Here is a 20,739-nt window from a genome sequence, read left to right on the forward strand (position 1 = left end):
TAACTGAGAAAGCTATGGTCTGCTAAATAGACCCCGGAGAGAGAGAACTGAAAGGACTGAAATAATGCATCGCTTATTATGACAAACTCAACCACACTATGGAAAGTTTTGAACATAGTTTAAACGCAACCCACGATTAACACTAATAATATACTGTATGCATGTGACAAAGGGCATGGTAGGCTGTTTGTGGACATGAGGACGACAGTAATACATGAATGACCAATCAATCTTCAATCTTAGTATGTTTCATCTGCACCCCAATTACTTTGTCACTCAATGAAGAGTGAGAACAATTTTATTTTTTAAACACAGTTTTGCAGATGAAACAGTCATGCAAACTTGAACATGTCAGAAACAGGGTTACCATAACTGAAATCTCACTGAAATACTGTTTCTACATTATCCACATAGCCGGCTATGCCCTTATCTAATCCTGTAGCTACCATTTGGCTGGAATAATGGTGACCTGACTTGAGAGGAACATTCCTTGGTGACACATAAATGAAATAACAAGGAAGCAATTAAGATTATGCAGGCTCTGCTTTTGGGATTCTCGGTTAGCTATTTCCTTGGGATATTTTGGGAAAGACGTCAGGGTAAGCGTCTTTTTGAGAAGTAAAATACAGGGTAAACCAATTGTGTCACCAAAGGACATTTTGAATTCAAGCTACCAAATATCATTCCTGAGTCCTCGATGGCATTAGAGACGGGATGGTATATTCCACTTTGCCACCAGGTGAGGAGCAGGTAAGCGGGAGCAAAAAACAAGCAGGTCCCGGTGCTACGCAATGCAAGTCAATGCAACAAACCCTGGTGCTATGCAGCGCAAAGCAACGCAACACAAGGCCTCCTGGAGGTCCACTTGTCTGTCTGTGGCATGCTGTCTGTGGTGGGTGGGCTGGGGGCGCCCTCCTTCTGGCTGCTACAACTTAACCCTGGCCCCTCATCTCTTGATCCCTGTGTCCTGTGTTCCACCACTGCAGAAACAGGACGACGACGATGACGAAGGTGAGACAGGGCTGACGGAGGAAGAGAAAGAGGAAGAGGAGAAAGAGGAGGAGAAGCTCGGCAAACTGCAGTACTCACTTGACTATGATTTCCAAGACAATAAGGTCAGTCAGTGGCCGACATGTTCCCCTTTTAATCGTCGCTGGCACTGCTCAGAAAAACCTGCATTAGACTGTTTTATCACATTACAATATTTGTAGCATTGTCAGTCTATCAGTAAGACTCCATCAATTCTAGAGGTTGAAGGCGTAGTTAGTCTAAATTACAGATTTATGGCTATCCATAGAATAGACTGGCAGTCTTGGTGGTGAATGAGTTAAAGCAAGGCACACTAAATGACTCGGCTTAGTACAAGTCACACTTGTATTTTCTCTGTTGATCTTGGAAAGTGACTTTGATACAGTGTAAATTCTCAGAACTAAAGTGTCTATAGAGTTGACAATTAATTCAGGACTGATTCTTATATAAGCTTAGCAAAAAAACTGCTGCTATGTAAAAACATCAGCAGAATTGCACAGCGACACTTTTGAGGAGTGACAGCTGGCAATTGTTGGAATTATGGTTGATTAAACTAAATATTCAAGAGAGTGGTGAATCGGGATCAGGGTTCTGGGAATGAGAGGGTATCTAGTATATTCAGCATTTTTGGGAATTAATGGCTAGAGTCAGTATGACAGTGAGTATGTCTGCTATGCAGGACATTGGCACTGTGACATCCAAGAGGAAAGAAAATGCTGAGTCATTCTGAAACAAGGATGTCCCTTATGAGTCACTGACACAGGATCAGGGCTTGAGATCAGAATGTACATTAAAGCAAGTCCTTTCTTTCTAACTGAATCAATCAACTGAAACATAATCGATGACACTTATCACCGGCACCCCTTTTTTCAAAGATGCAAAACTACTGTAACATTATATTCTGTGACTTTCTTATGACATTGCAGCAAATACATTTGGCAGCTCTCGTGTGGGTAGCTTGTATCTAGTCTTGGTCATCTTAGAGAGCTGTGGTGATTATTGCTGGAGTTTTAGGTTGTCAGCTTGCAGACCACAAGCTTATGTAACAAGACTGCAGCATTTCTCTGCAGCAGTGACAGGAAGCGTGCATTGGCACAAATTAATACATGAACGCATTTAGGTTTTTCACCTGACTTGACATTGTTGGCTTGTCTCAGCACATCGGCACACATAAGTACATGAATACATGTTGAGATTGCCACCTGATACTGTTGGTTTGTCTCAGTGCTGTCTCTGACACCTGCCCCCTGTGCCCCTCCCCTCAAAGCTCACAGTGGGAATACTCCAAGCTGCAGATCTTATATCCATGGACAGCGGAGGCACCTCTGACCCGTACGTTAAGGTCTATGTCCTCCCAGACAAGAAGAAGAAGTTTGACACCAAGGTTCAAAAGAAAAACCTGAACCCTGTCTTCAATGAATCATTTGTTTTCAAGGTAAGTCCATAGCACAGTTTCTGTACCAGAACTGTACAGTAGTTAGTTGGAATGGAAAAGGCATCAATCATCCTGCCAAACTATAATGCTGATACGATATTGTCAGGCTAGGACAGCAGAGTCTCAAACTAAATGTAATGTAACAGTTTTAGTGTTGTAAACATACATGGTATCCATTTTCCAAAATTAAGACTGTGGTTGAAGCCTACATTTATTTTTCATTGTGAAGACTTGCTGTGTTCACATGATATTGTAGAGCAGTGCTGGTCTGCCATGTCTGCCTGCCTGCTATGTATCCTCGAGCCTGTGTACAAACTTCAGCTTTCTGTACTACTTAATGAGGTCCACGGAGACTCCACATGACTCTCAGGGTCAGTGCGAAAGCACTGTTTCCAATCTTACCACCACTGTCTATTCTCTTAGCATAACCGTCATGTAGAGACCTAGATACAAAAGATACAAATTGGTAATATTGGACCTAGGTTGACTAGAGACCATGAAGAGTTAAGAGAATTTACAATATATGACATCCTATGCATGCCTTTAGAATCAGGGTTGGGGTTTATTTGGAATTTCAGGAATATAATTAAATTCAAACAATGAATATAAATTTAATTTGTATTGACCACACCCCACAGGAAGGAGAATTTGAGTTACATTTGTTTTAAAGGAAGTACAATCAGTGTACAAATCACTAGAATCAAATCAAATCAAATTGTATTTGCCACATGCACCGAATACAACAGACCTTATAGTGAAATGCCCTCAACCAACAAATGCCCTCAACTTACAAGCCCTCAACCAACAATGCAGTTAAGAAAATTAAGTGTTAAGTATTTACTAAAATGAATTGAAGTAATAAATCAAATATAAGAAAATAAAAAATAAAAAATAATTAAATAGCAACAATAAAATAACAGTAACAAGGCTATATACAGGGGGTATCGGTAATCAAATCAAATCAAATTTATTTGTCACATACACATGATTAGCAGATGTTAATGCGAGTGTAGCGAAATGCTTGTGCTTCTAGTTTTGACAATGCAGTAATAACCAACGAGTAATCTAACTAACAATTCCAAAACTACTACCTTATACACACAAGTGTAAAGGGATAAAGATTATGTACATAAAGATATATGAATGAGTGATGGTACAGAGCGGCATAGGCAAGATACAGTAGATGGTATCGAGTACAGTATATACATATGAGATGAGTATGTAAACAAAGTGGCATAGTTTAAAGTGGCTCGTGATACATGTATTACATAAAGATGCAGTAGATGATATAGAGTACAGTACATACGTATACATATGAGATGAATAATGTAGGGTATGTAAACATTATATTAAGTAGCATTGCTTAAAGTGGCTAGTGATATATTTTACATCAATTCCCATCGATTCTCATTATTAAAGTGGCTGGAGTTGAGTCAGTGTGTTGGCAGCAGCCACTCAATGTTAGTGGTGGCTGTCTAACAGTCTGATGGCCTTGAGATAGAAGCTGTTTTTCAGTCTCTTGGTCCCAGCTTTGATGCACCTGTACTGACCTCGCCTTCTGGATGATAGCGGGGTGAACAGGCTCGGGTGGTTGTTGTCCTTGATGATCTTTATGGCCTTCCTGTGACATCGGGTGGTGTAGGTGTCCTGGAGGGCAGGTAGTTTGCCCCCGGTGATGCGTTGTGCAGACCTCACTACCCTCTGGAGAGCGTTGTGGGCGGAGCAGTTGCCGTACCAGGCGGTGATACAGCCCGACAGGATGCTCTCGATTGTGCATCTGTAGAAGTTTGTGAGTGCTTTTGGTGACAAGCCAAATTTCTTCAGCCTCCTGAGGTTGAAGAGGCTGCTGCTGCGCCTTCTTCACGATGCTGTCTGTGTGGGTGGAACAATTCAGTTTGTATGTGATGAGTACGCCGAGGAACTTAAAACGTACTACCCTCTCCACTACTGTCCCATTGATGTGGATAGGGGGGTGTTCACTCTGCTGTTTCCTGATGTCCACAATCATCTCCGTAGTTTTGTTGACGTTGAGAGTGAGGTTATTTTCCTGACACCACACTCCGAGGGCCCTTACCTCCTCCCTGTAGGCCGTCTCGTCGTTGTTGGTAATCAAGCCTACCACTGTTGTGTCGTCCGCAAACTTGATGATTGAGTTGGAGGCGTGTGTGGCCACGCAGTCGTGGGTGAACAGGGAGTACAGGAGAGGGCTCAGAATGCACCCTTGTGGGGCCCTAGTGTTGAGGATCAGCGGGGTGGAGATGTTGTTACCTACCCTCACCACCTGGGGGCGGCCCATCAGGAAGTCCAGTACCCAGTTGCACAGGGCTGGTCTGCGCATGCTCTGAGTGCGCGGCTGGGGATGCCGTCTGGGCCTGAAGCCTTGCGAGGGTTAACACGTTTAAATGTTTTACTCACCTCGGCTGCAGTGAAGGAGAGTCCGCATGTTTTGGTTGCGGGCCGTGTCAGTGGCACTGTATTGTCCTCAAAGCGGGCAAAAAAGTTATTTAGTCTGCCTGGGAGCAATCCATGATTGACTGTCGACCCTGACACATACCTCTTGTGTCTGAGCTGTTGAATTGCGATTCTACTTCATCTCTATACTGACGCTTAGCTTGTTTGATTGCCTTGCGGAGGGAATAGCTACACTGTTTGTATTCGGTCATGTTTCCGGTCACCTTGCCCTGATTAAAAGCAGTGGTTCGCGCTTTCAGTTTCACGCGAATGCTGCCATCAATCTACGGTTTCTCGTTTGGGAATGTTTTAATCATTGCTATGGGAACGACATCTTCAATGCACGTTCTAATGAACTCGCTCACCGAATCAGCGTATTCGTCAATGTTGTTGTTTGCCGCAATACGAAACATATCCCAGTCCACGTGATGGAAGCAGTCTTGGAGCGTGGAATCAGATTGGTCGGACCAGCGTTGAACAGACCTCAACGCGGGAGCTTCTTGTTTTAGCTTCTGTCTGAAGGCAGGGCGCAACAAAATGGAGTCATGGTCAGCTTTTCCAAAAGGAGGGCGGGGGAGGGCCTTATATGCGTTGCGGAAGTTAGAATAGCAATGATCCAAGGTTTTACCAGCCCTGGTTGCGCAATCGATATGCTGATACAATTTAAGGGAGTCTTGTTTTCAGATTAGCCTTCTTAAAATCCCCAGCTACAATGAATGCAGCCTCAGGATATGTGGAGTCAAATAAAGTTCGTTCAGAGCCATCGATGTATCTGCTTGGGGGGGAATATATACAGCTGTGATTATAATCGAAGAGAATTCACTTGGTAAATAATGCGGTCAACATTTCATTGTGAGGAATTCTAAATCAGGTGAACAGAAGGACTTGAGTTCCTGTATGTTGTTGTTTCAACACCACGTCTCGGTAACCATAAAGCATACGCCCCCAACCCTCTTCTTACCAGAAAGATGTTTGTTTCTGTCTGTGCGATGCGTGGAGAAACCAGCTGGCTGCACTGACTCCGATAGCGTCTCTCCAGTGAGCCATGTTTCCGTGAAGCAAAGAATGTTATAGTCTCTGATGTCCCTCTGGAATGCTACCCTTGCTCGGATTTCATCAACCTTGTTGTCAAGAGACTGGACATTGGCGAGAAGTATGCTAGGGAGTGGTGCGCGATGTGCCCGTCTCCGGAGTCTGACCAGAAGAACTCTTCATTTCCCTCTTTTACGAAGTCGTTGTTTTGGGTCGCCGGCTGGGATCCATTCCGTTGTCCTGGGTGAAAGGCAGAACACAGGATCCGCTTCGCGAAAGTCATACTCTTGGTCGTACTGATGGTGAGTTGACGCTGCTCTTATATTCAGTAGTTCTTCTCGACTGTATGTAATGAAACCTAAGATGACCTGGGGTACGAATGTAAGAAATAACACGTAAAAAAACTAAAAACTGCATAGTTTCCTAGGAACACGAAGCGAGGCGGCCATCTCTGAGTCAATGTGCGGGGGGCACAGGTTAGTATAGGTAATTGAGGTAATATGTACATGTAGGTAGAGGTGTGACTATGCGTAGATAATAAACAGAGAGTAGCAGTGGCGTAAAAATGGGGGGAGTGTCAATGCAAATAGTATGGGTAGCCATTTAATTAGCTGTTCAGGAGTCTTATGGCTTGGGGGTGGAAGCTGTTAAGAAGCCTTTTGGACATGGACTTGGCACTCCGGTACTGCTTTTCGTGAGTTTCCAGAGAGAACAGTCTATGACTTGGCTGGCTGGAGTCTTTGGCAATTTTTAGGGCCTTCCATTTACACTGCCTGGTACAGAGGTCCTGGATGGCAGTGATGTACTGGGCTGTATGCACTACCCTCTGTAGTGGGTTGCGGTCAGAGGCCAAGCAGTTGCCATACCAAGCGGTAATGCTCTCTATGGTGCAGCTGTAGAGATTTTTGAGGGTCTGAGGACCCATGCCAAATCTTTTCAGTCTCCAGAGATGGGAGCATGCTCGTCCCTCCTTTTCCTGTAGTCCATGTACATCTCCTTTGTCTTGATGAATTTGAGGGAGAGGTTGTTATCCTGGCACCACACTGCCAGGTCTCTGTCCTCCTCCCTATAGGCTGTCTCATGGTTGTTGGTGATCAGTCCTACCACTGTTGTGTTGTCGACAAACTTAATGATGGTGTTGGAGTCGTGCTTGGCCATGCAGTCATGGGTGAAAAGGGAGTACAGGAGGGGATTGAGCGTGAAGCCCTGAGGTGCCCCCATGTTGAGGATCAGCATGGCAGATGTGTTGTTACCTACCCTTACCACCTGGGGGCGACCCGTCAGGATCCAGTTGCAGAGGGAGGTGTTTAGTCCCAGGGTCCTTGGCTTAGTGATGAGCATTGCGGGCACTATGGTGAATACCTTTATAGTCCGTAATAGTTTTCAAGCCCTGCCACATCCAACGAGCGTCGGTGCCGGCGTAGTATGATTCAATCTTAGTTCTGTATTGACCCTTTGCCTGTTTGATGGTTCGTCGGAGGGCATAGCGGGATTTCTTATAAGCGTCTGGGTCAGGATCAAGCTCCTTGAAAGCGGCAGCTCTACCCTTTAGCTCATTGCGGATGTTGCCTGTAATCTATAGCTTCTGGTTGGGTATGTACGTACGGTCATTGTGGGGACAACGTCGTCAATGCACTTATTGATGAAGCCAGTGGCTGATGTGGTATACTCCTGAATGCCATCGGAAGAATCCCAGAACATATTCCACTCTGTGCTATCAAAACAGTCCTGCAGCTTAGCATGTGCGTCATCTGACCACTTCTGTATTGAGCGAGTCACTGGTACTTCCTGCTTTTGTTTTTACTTGTAAGCAGGAATCAGGAGGATAGAGTTATAGTTAGATTTGCCTAATGGAGGGCGAGGGAGAGCTTTGTTCACATCTCTGTGTGTGGAGTAAAGGTGTTCTAGAGTTATTTTTTTCCTCTGGTTGCACGGATTTAAGTTTCCCTGCATTAACTTCTTGAAACTCCCCATCCCGGATCCGGGATTGTGACTAAAGCCTCAGGCTCATTAGCATAACGCAACGTTAACGATTTCTGAAAATCGCAAATAAAATTAAAATAATGCGTTTGCTCTCAAGCTTAGCCTTTTCTTAACAACACTGTCATCTCAGATTTTCAAAATATGCTTTTGAACCATAGAAATTGACTAATTTGTGTAAGAGTATGCAAAGCTAGCATAGCATTTTGTGTAGCATGTAGCACGCAACATTTTCACAAAAGCCAGATAACCAAATAAATAAAATCATTAACTTTGAAGAGCTTCGGATGTATTCAATGAGGAGACTCTCAGTTACATAGCAAATGTGCAGTTTTTCAAAAAAATATTATTTGTGTAGGACAAATCACTCCGTTTTGTTCACGTTTGGCTATGAAAAAACCCTGTATACAGTTATAGCCTGAAGCTCATTAGCATAATGTAACGTTAACGATTTCTGAAAATCGCAAATAAAATGAAAATAATGCATCTGCTCTCAAGCTTAGCCTTTTCTTAACAACACTGTCATCAGATTTTCAAAATATGCTTTTGAACCATAGAAATGGACTAATTTGTGTAAGAGTATGCAAAGCTAGCAATGCATTTTGAATAACATGTAGCACGCAACATTTTCACAAAAACCAGATAACCAAATAAATAAAATCATTTACCTTTGAAGAGCTTCTGATGTTTTTAATGAGGAGACTCTCAGTTACACACCAAATGCGCAGTGTTTCCTGAAAGCTTCTGTGTGTAGGAGAAATCGTTCCGTTTTCTACATTGCGCCTGGCTACTGAAACGAACCGAAAATGCAGTCACCTACAACGTAAAACTTTTTCCGGATTAACTACATAATATCGACCGAAACATGGCAAACGTTGTTTGGAATCAGTCCTCAAGGTGTTTTTTCACATATCTCTTCATTGACATGCAGTTCGTGGAAGCTTGCTTTACTCTGTGTATTGTTTGGAAAAATACTGGCAGGTGACTTTTGCGCACCAATTTCGGCGCAGGACACCGGGCGGACACGTGGTAAATGTGGTCTCTTATGGTCAATCTTCCAATGATCTGCCTACAAATACGTCACAATGCTGCAGACACCTTGGGGAAACGACAGAAAGGGCAGACTCATTCCTCTTGCGTTCACAGCCATATAAGGAGATCATGACAAACAGAGCCTCAAAAATCCTTGTCATTTCCTGGATGCCATGTCATCTTGGTTTTGCCTGAAGCTCACGTTAAAGGGCACGCACAGAGAAGATATTTGTATTTCTGGACACGTCAGAGTGTTTTCTTTCGAACAGTAGCAATTATATGCATAGTCGAGCATCTTTTTGTGACAAAATATCTTGTTTAAAACGGGAACGTTTTTCATCCAAAAATGAAATTGCGCCCCTAGAGTTCAAAGAGGTTAATGTCCCCAGCCACTCGGAGCGCCGCAATCTGGATGAGAATTTTCAAGTTTGCTTATGGCCTTATACAGCTGTTTGAGTGCGGTCTTAGTGCCAGCATCGGTTTGTGGTGGTAAATAGACAGCTACGAAAAAAATAGATGAAAACTCTTTTGGTATATAGTTTGGTCTACAGCTTATCTTGAGATATTCTACCCCAGACGAGCAAAACCTTGAGAATTCCTTAATATTAGATTTCGTGCACCAGTTGTTATTTACATATAGACACGGACCGCCACCCCTTGTCTTACCGGAGGCAGCTGTTCTATCATGCCAATGCATGGAAAACCCAGCCATGTCGTGTTATCCATGTCGTCTTATAGCCACAACTCGTTGAAATATAAGATATTACGGTCTCGTTGGTATGTCAGTCTTGATCGGAGCTCATCCATTTTATTATCCAATGATTGCACATTGGCTAATAGGACTGATGGTAGAGGTGGATTACCCATTTGCTGTCAAATCCTTACTCCAAACTACGTCCCCGATATCTCTGTCTCTTTCTCCTGCGAATGGCGGGGATTTGGGCCTTGTCCGGTGTCTGAAGTAAATCCTTTGCATCCGACTCGCTAAAAAAATATTTGCTCACTACGAGGTGAGTAATCACTGTGCTGATATCCAGAAGCTCTTTTCGGTCGTAAGAGACAGTGGCAGTAACATTATGTACAAAATAAGTTACAAATAATGCAAAAACAACATGCACAATAGCACAATTGGATAGGAGCCTGTAAAACGGCAGCCATCTCCTCTGGTGCCATTAGTGATAGACATGACAGACTGACCAGGTCAATCCAGGTGAAAGCTATGATCCCTTATTCATTTCACCTGTTAACGCCACTTCAATCAGTGTCGATGAAGATGAGCAGACAGGTTAAAGAAGGATTTTTAAGCCTTGAGCCAATGGAGACATTGTGTATGTGTGCCATTCAGAGGGTGAATGGGCAAGGCAAAATATTGAAGTGTCTTTGAACAGGGTATGGTAGTAGGTGCAAGGCGCACCAGCTTCAGTGTGTCAAGAACTGCAACGCTGCTGGGTTTTTCACGCTCATCAGTTTCCATTGTGTATTAAGAATAGTCCAACACCCAAAGGCCAGCCAGCCAAATTGATACAACTGTGGGAAGCATTGGCGTCAACATGGGCAAGCATCCCTGTGGAATTCTTTCGACACCTTGTAGTCCATGCCCAGAGGAATTGAGGCTGTTATAAGGGCAAAATGGGGTGCAACTCAATATTAGGAAGGAGTTCTTAATGTTTTGTACACCGAGTGTATAATTTTATTCAAAGCAGTTCAAACCAATTGAACTGAGACGTGAAACATGAAATTCTCATTCTCAGGATTTCACTGGCAGATCCACGATAGGTGAAAAAGTGCCACTGACCGTCCCAGGCGCAATTGTTATTCTTTTGTTTTGAGGAAATGATCATCCAGCATCGTGTTAGAAAAAAATCCTAGTAAGTACTCCGCATGGGCAATGATGTTTGAAGTAACGTCTTTGTTGTTGTAATATCGCAAACGGACGTGGCGGTTTCACCGCTACAGATTCCAGCTTCAAAGAGCGAATGATTCCGCATGTGTTCAGTCTGTTGCTCATTAAACACTGTTTTGGATGAGGCTGTCTTTATGAACAAAACGATCCTATTTACACTTTGTAGTCAATTTGGACACTCAAATAAATGTTTCTGACTTATATTGATGACACACAGGCCGTTTTCTATCAGAGAAGTTGTTTATTGCCTTCAGTTGCGCTTTACGGTCAACCCTGTTACGAGAACTGAATTCTCTTTTTAACATGGTAGTAGTTTTTTTTTTTACGGAAACACTGAACGTCTAATAGTAAAATCATAGTGTAAAAGCAGGTGAGCTGGTTCTACTCTTTTTAGTCCTTTTCTAATGTTTTGTGCTGGAAAAATGAGCGGGTCGAGCATAACACGTCAAACCTGTTACCCATAGATAGACAGGCTAGAAATGTTTTAACGATAAATAAATACAAATATAAGCTTGCATCCAATTGCCCCTCCCCGTTGCACACAACAAGCTCCCATTCCCCGTCACAAGGGGATTTATGGCCTATTTAAGATGAAATCGTCAACACTGTTACAGTCAACCCTGTCACAGTCAACCCTGTTACTTTATTTGTCACTTACTATTCTCTTACTGTAGCATTTTTGTATTAAGTTGAATCTGTGCTCTTTATGCTCTTTATGACAGAAAGTTAAATAAAATAAAATGTTTTTGGGGACCAAATTACACTTCTCAAAAGGCACCAAATTGGTGAAATGACCCAGATGTTAGATTGTTCCCTTCTATACTGCAGTGTTTGATGCATTAGCATTCTGGGAAATGCATATATATTTTTCTGCTATTTAAAGACATTAAGGGAATTATGAATCATTATAGACAACCCACAACATGATTTTAGAATATTTCCAGACCACTGTTTATTTAAAATTGTTTTAGGAGATTTTAAACCTTGTGCTATATGGTATTGGTATGTGTAGAATAAATATGCCACATGAGTTTCACTGAATAAAGCTCTACTTCCTTTACTTCGATTTTAATTAAAATGCTGTGTGGTCTGGCCAATTGTAATTGAATTCAAAAGGAATAATTTAATTGGAATGAAAGAGCAATTCGCAACTCAAATAAAACCTCTTTAGAATGTATTTTTATTTATATTTGTCATTGAGCCAATTTACCACAGGAAAAGGAATGTCTAAACATGCTATAATGTATTATACTCCTGGTCTGCAAGAGCTGGATAGAATCGACAGATCCCATATGGTATACTATAATTATGCTTTAATGCTTTAGAGCTGAATAAATTATCTCTCCTTAGATGTTTTCCAAGTGAAAACAAAGCTACACATTATAATCCAGCCTAACCCATTTTCTGCCTGTCCTATTCTGTGTTGTAAAACTCTGTGTATGTTGGCTGCCATTGTTCTGTATTACTAATGTATCGGCAATCAATGTCTTGCCAGCAGCCCATGGCACCAAATAATATATGTTTATGTTTACTTTAAAATTTAATCATAATAATAATGTTTTATTGACAGCACATACTGTGAGTGTGGACATAGTGAGACATAAAGTGTGGACATTTACGAAGAGGGACATGTGGTTTTACATTCAGACTTAATAATTAAGCTGTGTTGTTGTTGTGTTGTGGTGTTGTTGTCGTTGATGTGTTCCTTCATCAGTTACCGTATGATGAGCTCGGTGGGAAAACCCTGGTGATGTCAGTCTTTGACTACGACCGATTCTCCAAGCATGACATCATTGGAGAGGTGAAGATCCCGATGAACACCATTGACCTGGGACAGCCCATCGAAGAATGGAAGGATTTAGAGAGTGCAGACAAAGAGGAGGTATGAGCTGAAAAGAAACAATCTATTCACGCTATTTATAATTTATGAGTTGATTTATCTTTTAATTGATTGAACTAAGGTAATCGTTGGACGGGAGTGTTGCCCCATCAGAAGTAACAACTGCCAAACTCTGACAATTGTTTCATATCTTTTTGTCTGTCTTTCCCTTTCTGTGTCGTTGTTCTCTCTGTGCTTGCCCTCTCTCTGTCCTTAATCTCCATGAAGCCTGAGAAGCTGGGAGACATCTGTATCTCTCTCCGTTACGTGCCCACCGCTGGCAAACTCACTGTCTGTATCCTGGAGGCAAAGAACCTCAAGAAGATGGACGTGGGTGGACTGTCTGGTACGTTAAGACTTCCACTGGACGTACAGTTTACTCTTGAGATTCTTAAAGGGTTCTTGAGAGGTTCTTTGCAGTGAGTGATGGTTCTCTGTAGAACCATGTCTTCTCAAAGAACCTTTCTCTGTGTCGAACCCTTCCCTTCCAAATTGATCTTTACAATGTTGAAGCTGTCCTTCGCTAGATGGTTCTGGGTAATTATGAATTCCTGTTCTTTATGTTGCATTATTTCACTTACTGTGTGGTACCTATTATTTTGTTGTTTTATTCTACCTGTATTGTGTCTGTGTGTTTATGTTCATGGGTTCTGTTGAGGTGGCTAGTCCGATACCGTCAGTGAGAAGGGTCTGCAAGTATATTCGAGTTTATATTTTTGGACTAACTTCATCATTTGACATGGTTGAGTCAGGTTGATACAACTCCCAGGTGAGAGTAACTCAGCATGATCAACCCCATACTACAACACGGTAGCATAACAATGTTAAAAACAGATCATCATCATGCATATCATATACTAATTACCTGTAGATAACTGTTACAGAGGTGAAATGTTTATTATGCTATTCGAAACCGTCCCATGATAGAACTGATTCTTTATAGAACCTTTAATAGGCGGTTCTACATAGCACCTTCAAGAAAGTAGTCTAAAAAGCCCCAAAAAGGGTCACCATTCAAATAACCCTATTTTGGTACTATTTTGGGAACAAAAATGTCTAGTGTGTCTGCTGTTAAAAACAATCTTGTGGGTGGACTGTCTGGTAGGGCAAACCACTGGACATAACAATAGATCCTTTCCAATCGAGCAGGCATGCCAATCTGCCATTAATTAAACATCTCAGTGATGCAGGGCCTCTGATTTCTTTGCAGACATTGCATTACTGTGTGTTACATTAATGAGCTCTCTGAGTTATTTTTCTAATTAGCAAGCAACTCATAATCACCTCACAATTTTGCTCTACCGAAGCAATGCAATGAAACATGAAATGAGTGATTAAATATCTGTTGGTCTTTCTTTGCAGATCCCTACGTGAAGATCGCGTTGCTGCAGGGCGGCAAGAAACTGAAGAAGAAGAAGACCACGGTGAAGAAGAACACTCTGAATCCGTACTACAACGAGTCCTTCAGCTTTGAGATCCCAATGGACATGATGCAGGTATAGAAGGCTTTACATATTTGACGAGCAAAGGATTTATATTTTTTCATACAGTTTGTTGAAGTGGTGTTTTTTTACTGTATGCCTACAACCACATTTACAGCAACCCAATTTTGAAAGAAAATCTTAAGCCCTATTTAAAGACCTAGTGGTTTAATACCTACTGTATGAGGCTTGAATATGAATGGTTACTTGATTATGTGAGTGCACAATCTACTATAAACATTTTTTTCTCTCTTTCCTCTTTTTTTCTCTCTTTCCTCAGAAAATATTGGTGGTGGTGACAGTGTTTGATTATGACAAGATTGGCAAGAATGACGCCATTGGGAAGATATTTGTGGGAAGCAAGGCGACGGGCCCTGGTCTGAAGCATTGGTCTGACATGCTCTCTAACCCCAGGCGTCCCATTGCCCAGTGGCATCCACTACAACAGGAGGAGGATATAGATGCGGCGCTGGCAGGTTTAAATGCAAAAAAGTAACTTAATTTGGCCGATTTGATTACCAACTAACCAACTCAGAAACCCTCCCTCCCCAACCCTCCTACACTGCATGAAACTCATGACTTGCACATGATTCTGTCATGTCAACTTGAAACACTGAACAAAAAAAAGAAACATCTAGAATATCAGCTTATTCATAGTTAAATTGAAGAACATAAACAACACTTTTTCAACATCATAGCATTTCACATATTTAGTGTATTGTGAGAAGAGGGAGATTGAACGATTGATTGATTGATTGATAAATGGATCTGTGTTTCATTTCAGCATGCTTTTTAGCACCAGATGCTTAGATGCTGATAATGAACGCTTAGAGAATGGCTCAATGAAAGGGATGGTTATAGCTTCTTCATTTAGTTGCTAGAACATTATGCATGCTTTACTTATGCACCTTCTGCTCTGCATAAACCATGCCAAACCGATTCCTAATAGCATATATCTTGTTCTCAAACCATAAGTGTGCCATATCTTTCTGTAGAATGAGTAAATGTCTCATACTGAACCGTTTGAAATCTTCTTATGTAAAGGGTTTAGGTGAGATGGTATAAAGTTAATACAATGGCAGCAATTCATTCCAGAATATCTTTTTAACAGAACTTCACAATGCAATGTTTTTTTTTGTTATTCCAATTTTATTATTATTATTATTATTATTAGTAGTAGTAGTATTATTATTATTATTATATGTATTCCCATACATATGAGAGAGCCATATTGTGGCAAAAAAATTGACTTTGCAGTTAATCAAACATCATTTCTATGCAGTTATGGCTTTCGGATTGATACACAGTCTGGGAGGGGTTCATGGGTGCCTTTTTTGATTAAACAGTTTGGTGAAGTACAGTAGGCTCTCAACTTAATGTGCACTGAGATAAACTGTATACCTGGAAAAAGTCATAATGACACAGTCCAAGGAAACTGCCAATGTGTTGCAGACCTTTTTTTGACCACTTGGATGTAAACGTCTTTACTTATCCATGGCCAAGGTAAAAATTAAGAAATCGTTTATCTCTGTCGTTGAAAACACATTTGACCCTTTACTAATTTAAGTCAAAGATACAAATTGTTGAGGATTTATGTTCAAGAAAATAAAGAAAAAACAATGAATCATATTCTACTAAAACAACATTACACCCTGTACACTGTTGTGAATTCATTTTTGGCATTAGTGCTATCAAGATGAAAGGGGCATATGTTATAAAATGGGACCATCTGCTTGTTACAGCCACTGCCTGTGAATTGTAAATCACAGTGCATCTCTGAAATGACTGATACAAACATACTGGAGGGGATGTTTTCTCAGTTGAAATGTGTTTTTGCATGAAAGGCCCGGCGTCCATTTCTCTCTGCGGAGGATGAATCTAGCGGCGTGGTTATTCATTCCGTTTTTTGGATGCTCAATTTGTAATGATGAAAAGGTACTCGTCAAGCAACCGGTACATACAAATGCAGCTTTTGCATGAAACAAACGAGAGTAAAGTAAGCATGATTTATGCCTTGTGCAAATCTTCATGTCAATTGGCCTTTGGCTTTTGCACCACACGCTCATCAGCAACCTGCTTAGTATGTAACCCTTACTGTTTGATGCCAAACTACAGAAACATTGTGTATTGTCTGCTGTTTATTCAAACCTGTTTTTCCCAAGGGCGTTGTTCGTTCAGACATCCTATGATTTTGATGTCCAAGAGGCCACTGTATATAAGCTGATCAAACTGAAAGGAGGGTGAACGTTAGGATGCTAATTAGTCCATTGTAGTTTTGCCCCCCCCCCTCTCTTCCTTCTGTAAACATTATGCATTGAGCAAATGTGTTAATACAGCATGCATCTTATACAATGTTGTAAATATCAGCATGTTTTAAAGAGGAATCATAACTATATTGTGTTTGTGTCCAATGTCATTTTTGATAATAAAACGGAGAGAAAATATGCATTGACTGTACATTTGATGTATTTTCCCTAAAGGCTATGGGACTCAACGTATGTCTGCATAGTTATATGGGTTTTAGAGGCTATTTTCTTGCCTGGAATTCAAGTGTTGATTTTTACTGTGTGGGTATTCATTTAGCAGACCAAAAATGTTGCATGCTTGTTTTTAGTATGTGTTAATTGTATAATCCTTTCAATCTGTCTACTGTGGTCAACCCTAAATATTTTACTATATACTACAAGTACAAATGCAATATTACTAACATGTCCTGCATTCACTTGTATGTGTGCATGGTCTTTTATGGCCATGATTCATTGTGTATTTATTGCAACAGGACAACATTCACTAGCTCTCTTGCTTTGTAATTATATGTACCACAAGTGTTTCCTTCATTTATCCTGCCAGAGGTTGTAATAACTGCCTTATCAAACATACTTTGTATCTGTTGTGTTGTGTTGGCCAGTATTGGCCCATTACTAAGTCAGATGACGGTACTACACAAATGTAAGTTCAAGTACTAGACCTTCCTTAGACTGTTTAGTGACAGGTTCATAACTCACCGCATAGAAGTCAAAGCATGGACTTGTAGCCCTCTTTCAATACCTCTTATATATTTGTACCCTGAGTAGACCTCTGCTTGCTGTCATTCAATGCTTAATATAACAGTTAAATGTGTCTTTTTTTTAGTATGTTGATCAAAATAAGAAGAAAAGCCATACAACTTGAGCACTGAAACATTAGAGCTCATCTGTGAGGTTAGTAACCAAACCTAAAACACCTCTTAGGTATCTATACTCTGAGCAAAGGTATATTGCTACTCATATAAAAAACCTTATAGAGATATTAACAGAGTGGCTGGTTCAGACTTTATCACTTTCCTATGACAGAATAGCTTAAAAATGATCTACGGAATAAGTATATTTATATGTGAATTATATTAGATTTGTTCCTCTATAAAATCACCTGTGCCAGCTCTGTTGGATTTTCACCTCACATTATATAATATGTGTTTTGCTTATATATAGGTACTTAACATGATAATAGTGGTTATGTTTACCAACATTATTGGCATGACTTTGAGTTAATATTGTAAGATATACATGCCTCGGCATGTATTAAATCCAATGACTGCTTGGCTTTTTGGGATGATCAAATACATACCTATGTTCGGAAAAAGTTTAAATGAACCTTCAGTCAGTCGTATAATTTGCACATGGAATGCAAAACAATGTTTTATGTTAGCATAAAGAGCCAATAGCAGAAAAATAGTGAAATGTTACTCGATTGCAAAATTACGTACATTTCTCCATGCTCTTTAATACACCGATCGCAAGTATACATCTGATTTATTTAACCCATAAAACCCATACAGTATAACCTCCATTCCAGTTATGCAGTTATTACTCAAATTATGAGTTTAATTGTGGTGATGAATGAATACTGTTACTTCCTCACATGTTTTCCGGATCCCTCCTATTGAGTATGCTTGGGTTGATTATGATTGTTTTATAGACCATTATTCTGTCCATTTTTAAAAGTTGTATTTGCAATAGGACCAATAGCGCCTGTGTTCTTCTAACATTCTCTCAGTGAACAACAGAAACTGAGTGGGTTTTTTCAAATTACTGCAATGCAGGCAACAAAATCCCTGTCTTCCTGGGTCTATGGAACTCTTTTGAGTATGGGGCGGACCCAAACAGAGCAGAGCTACATTCGCAATGCAATACTGCCAACCTTGCTGCTTAAAAAAAAGAAATAGGGTTCCTCTTTATGCATAGCGTTTTGATCCTCCATGGCCACCATACTTCACAACTTCCAAAGAACTGTTCCCCTCTGCCTCTCCTCCTCACTCCCTCCTCTCCTTCTATACTATTCAACAACATGGACAAGGGAAATGCTTGAACGTGATTTTTTTTTGTCTCGTTGTAGAGGTGTGCGTATGTGTGTGTGTGTCAGTAGTTGTGCCTTTTGTGGATTGCATGATTTATTTCCCTACCAACAAACATGTTGTTGTCCAGCAAAAAGACTACATATCCTCCAGCTCTTGTATCAATATATCAGTCAATGTGATATTATTAAGAACCTCAAGGGAACCAAAACATGGAATGTCTCCACAGACGTATCTATATGTTATCATAGGAAATAAAGGTCTTTTAAGTATGCTCGTCTTGTGTCGTTTGCAAACAACATAGTCTTGGTATTACATTTTCAATTTCACCTCTCCATATAATCTTTACCTGCTTTATTAGTGTTTACAAATGTGTACCAAACCTGGTTGTCGATCATGCATACATGCATCTTACCGCAGAGGCCTACAGTAAGATGCATTACCACACATGACCATTTGATGACAGTGAATACAAGAGATTGCATTGGATTGCAGCATCGAAAAGGATTATAAATCATTTATACAAGGCTCAGGAGACTTTTCAGGTGGTGCAGTTTAAAAATAAACATGAAATGTAACTTAATGTAACTTAGTTACATAGAACATCATAATATACCAACTGTTACACCAGTTCATAGATTAAACCTTCGTAGACATCCGTACAGTATAATGTGCTGTGACGATATGAGTATGCATTATAACAATCCATAAATACATTTAAAAATAATATATGCTAATATGCTGTGTGTGAACTATGTGTACAATACAACCATCAACAGAGGAGAAAAGTGAAAGGGGCATCAAAAACGGATTTAAAGTTGGCGCCCATCTGTCATTCCTGTCATGATTTGAATGTAGCGGTGGTTGGTGGTTGGTGATGGTGTAGTTGGGGTAAAAATTGGAAATGATTCTTGGATCATCCTCTTCCTCTCACTTGGACAGTTTACTGATGACCCGGATTAAGGCTCCGTTCTCGTCCTTCAGTCTCTGGTTCTCATTCTGCAGCTCTGTCTGGATCTGTGGAGGACAGCAGACAACATGCAAACAGAGCAAACAGAGAAGGGTTAGGGCAGGGGTTACTGAAACATAACATCTACGTGCTGTACTGTTTGTTAAAGGGAAAGCTAAAAGTTGAAAGTATACCAATTCAAGCTGATTTACAAAAAAAAAAAAAAAACTATAGTCCAAGTGTGATATACAGAACAAATGACAATGACTGACACATTCATCACCCCTCTCTCCTCCGAGTCAACTGGGGCCATACTTGAAAACATAAGCAACCATTTAGTTAAATGGGTTCTCCGGCTCAAAATGTGTATTAGCCAATTAAAATCGTTAATTTTGACCACTACCTACATGTACAAATTTCCTCAACTAACCTGTACCCCTGCACACTGACTCGGTACTGCTACTCCCTGTATGCTGGCCAGGTCGCAATTGTAAATGAGAACTTGTTTCCAACTTGCCTACCTGGTTAAATAAAGGTGAAATAAATATAGCCTCGTTTTTATGTTACTTTTTAATTATTCTTTGCTTTAGTTTATTTGGTAAATAATTTCTTAACTCTTTTTGAACTGCACTGTTGTTTAAGGGCTTGTAAAGTAAGCATTTCACAGTAAGGTCTACACTTGTTGTATTCGGCGCATGTGACAAATAAAGTTTGATTTGATTTATTGTGACAAATTCTCAATTGTAGCTTGTCCCACACATTAGCCCTATGCTAACTTCAACAGGTGGCACTGATTATATCCTGGCACAAGTGCATCAGCCAATTAAAATAATTGAAGTAGTTGGACATGTTCCTTAACATACCTAAGTCCAAAATAATGTTCTGATAATCAAAGCAACTATCACATGTATTTGACCCACTGGTCAAATTACTCTCTGTGTAAAGTGCCTAGTCCATGTAATTGTCGCAGATGAAGGGAAGAGATGGTGGAAGAGTTCGAATCTCGGATGAGTCCACTCGCCCCATCCATTATGTTAGTGTGGAGTTCTTGACTCGGACTAAAATAAGTGCCGGTATCTATTTTGTGTGCCGGTACTCTTTATATTTAGGTGCAGGAACTGCACAAATTTGTGGTGCCTGTACTCAGTTCCAGTGAGCTCCTGCCTAAGCCAAGCACTGTTAGTGTGTTGAAAAGGGATGCCTAGAGCCAACAGCTTGAAAATGAAGATTATGAA

At 40.7% G+C, this 20,739-nt stretch overlaps 2 protein-coding genes across 7 annotated transcripts in view; one reads left to right on the forward strand and one right to left on the reverse strand.

Moving 5' to 3' along the window:
* LOC135542288 (synaptotagmin-2-like) overlaps positions 1-18,827 on the forward strand; it is an 83,493-nt gene extending 64,666 nt beyond the window's left edge. For 4 of the 5 annotated variants that reach the window (XM_064969146.1, XM_064969149.1, XM_064969147.1 and 1 more), the window contains 6 exons: positions 987-1,115; positions 2,297-2,464; positions 12,577-12,744; positions 12,970-13,087; positions 14,104-14,237; positions 14,503-18,827. In XM_064969146.1, the coding sequence (XP_064825218.1) occupies positions 987-1,115; positions 2,297-2,464; positions 12,577-12,744; positions 12,970-13,087; positions 14,104-14,237; positions 14,503-14,718 (933 nt within the window). In that variant the 3' untranslated portion in view covers positions 14,719-18,827. The remainder of the gene's footprint in view (positions 1-986; positions 1,116-2,296; positions 2,465-12,576; positions 12,745-12,969; positions 13,088-14,103; positions 14,238-14,502) is intronic. The other variant, XM_064969150.1, reaches the window with a different exon arrangement.
* A 217-nt stretch (positions 18,828-19,044) lies between these two features.
* Positions 19,045-20,739, reverse strand: part of LOC135542290 (protein phosphatase 1 regulatory subunit 12B-like) — a 47,586-nt gene continuing 45,891 nt past the window's right edge. For both annotated transcript variants that reach the window (XM_064969151.1, XM_064969152.1), the window contains exon 7: positions 19,045-19,572. In XM_064969151.1, coding sequence (XP_064825223.1) covers positions 19,486-19,572 — 87 coding nt within the window. In that variant the 3' untranslated portion in view covers positions 19,045-19,485. The remainder of the gene's footprint in view (positions 19,573-20,739) is intronic.

This window comes from Oncorhynchus masou, chromosome 6 (genome assembly GCF_036934945.1).
Source record: "Oncorhynchus masou masou isolate Uvic2021 chromosome 6, UVic_Omas_1.1, whole genome shotgun sequence".
In the NCBI taxonomy this organism is placed as follows: Eukaryota; Metazoa; Chordata; class Actinopteri; order Salmoniformes; family Salmonidae; genus Oncorhynchus; species Oncorhynchus masou.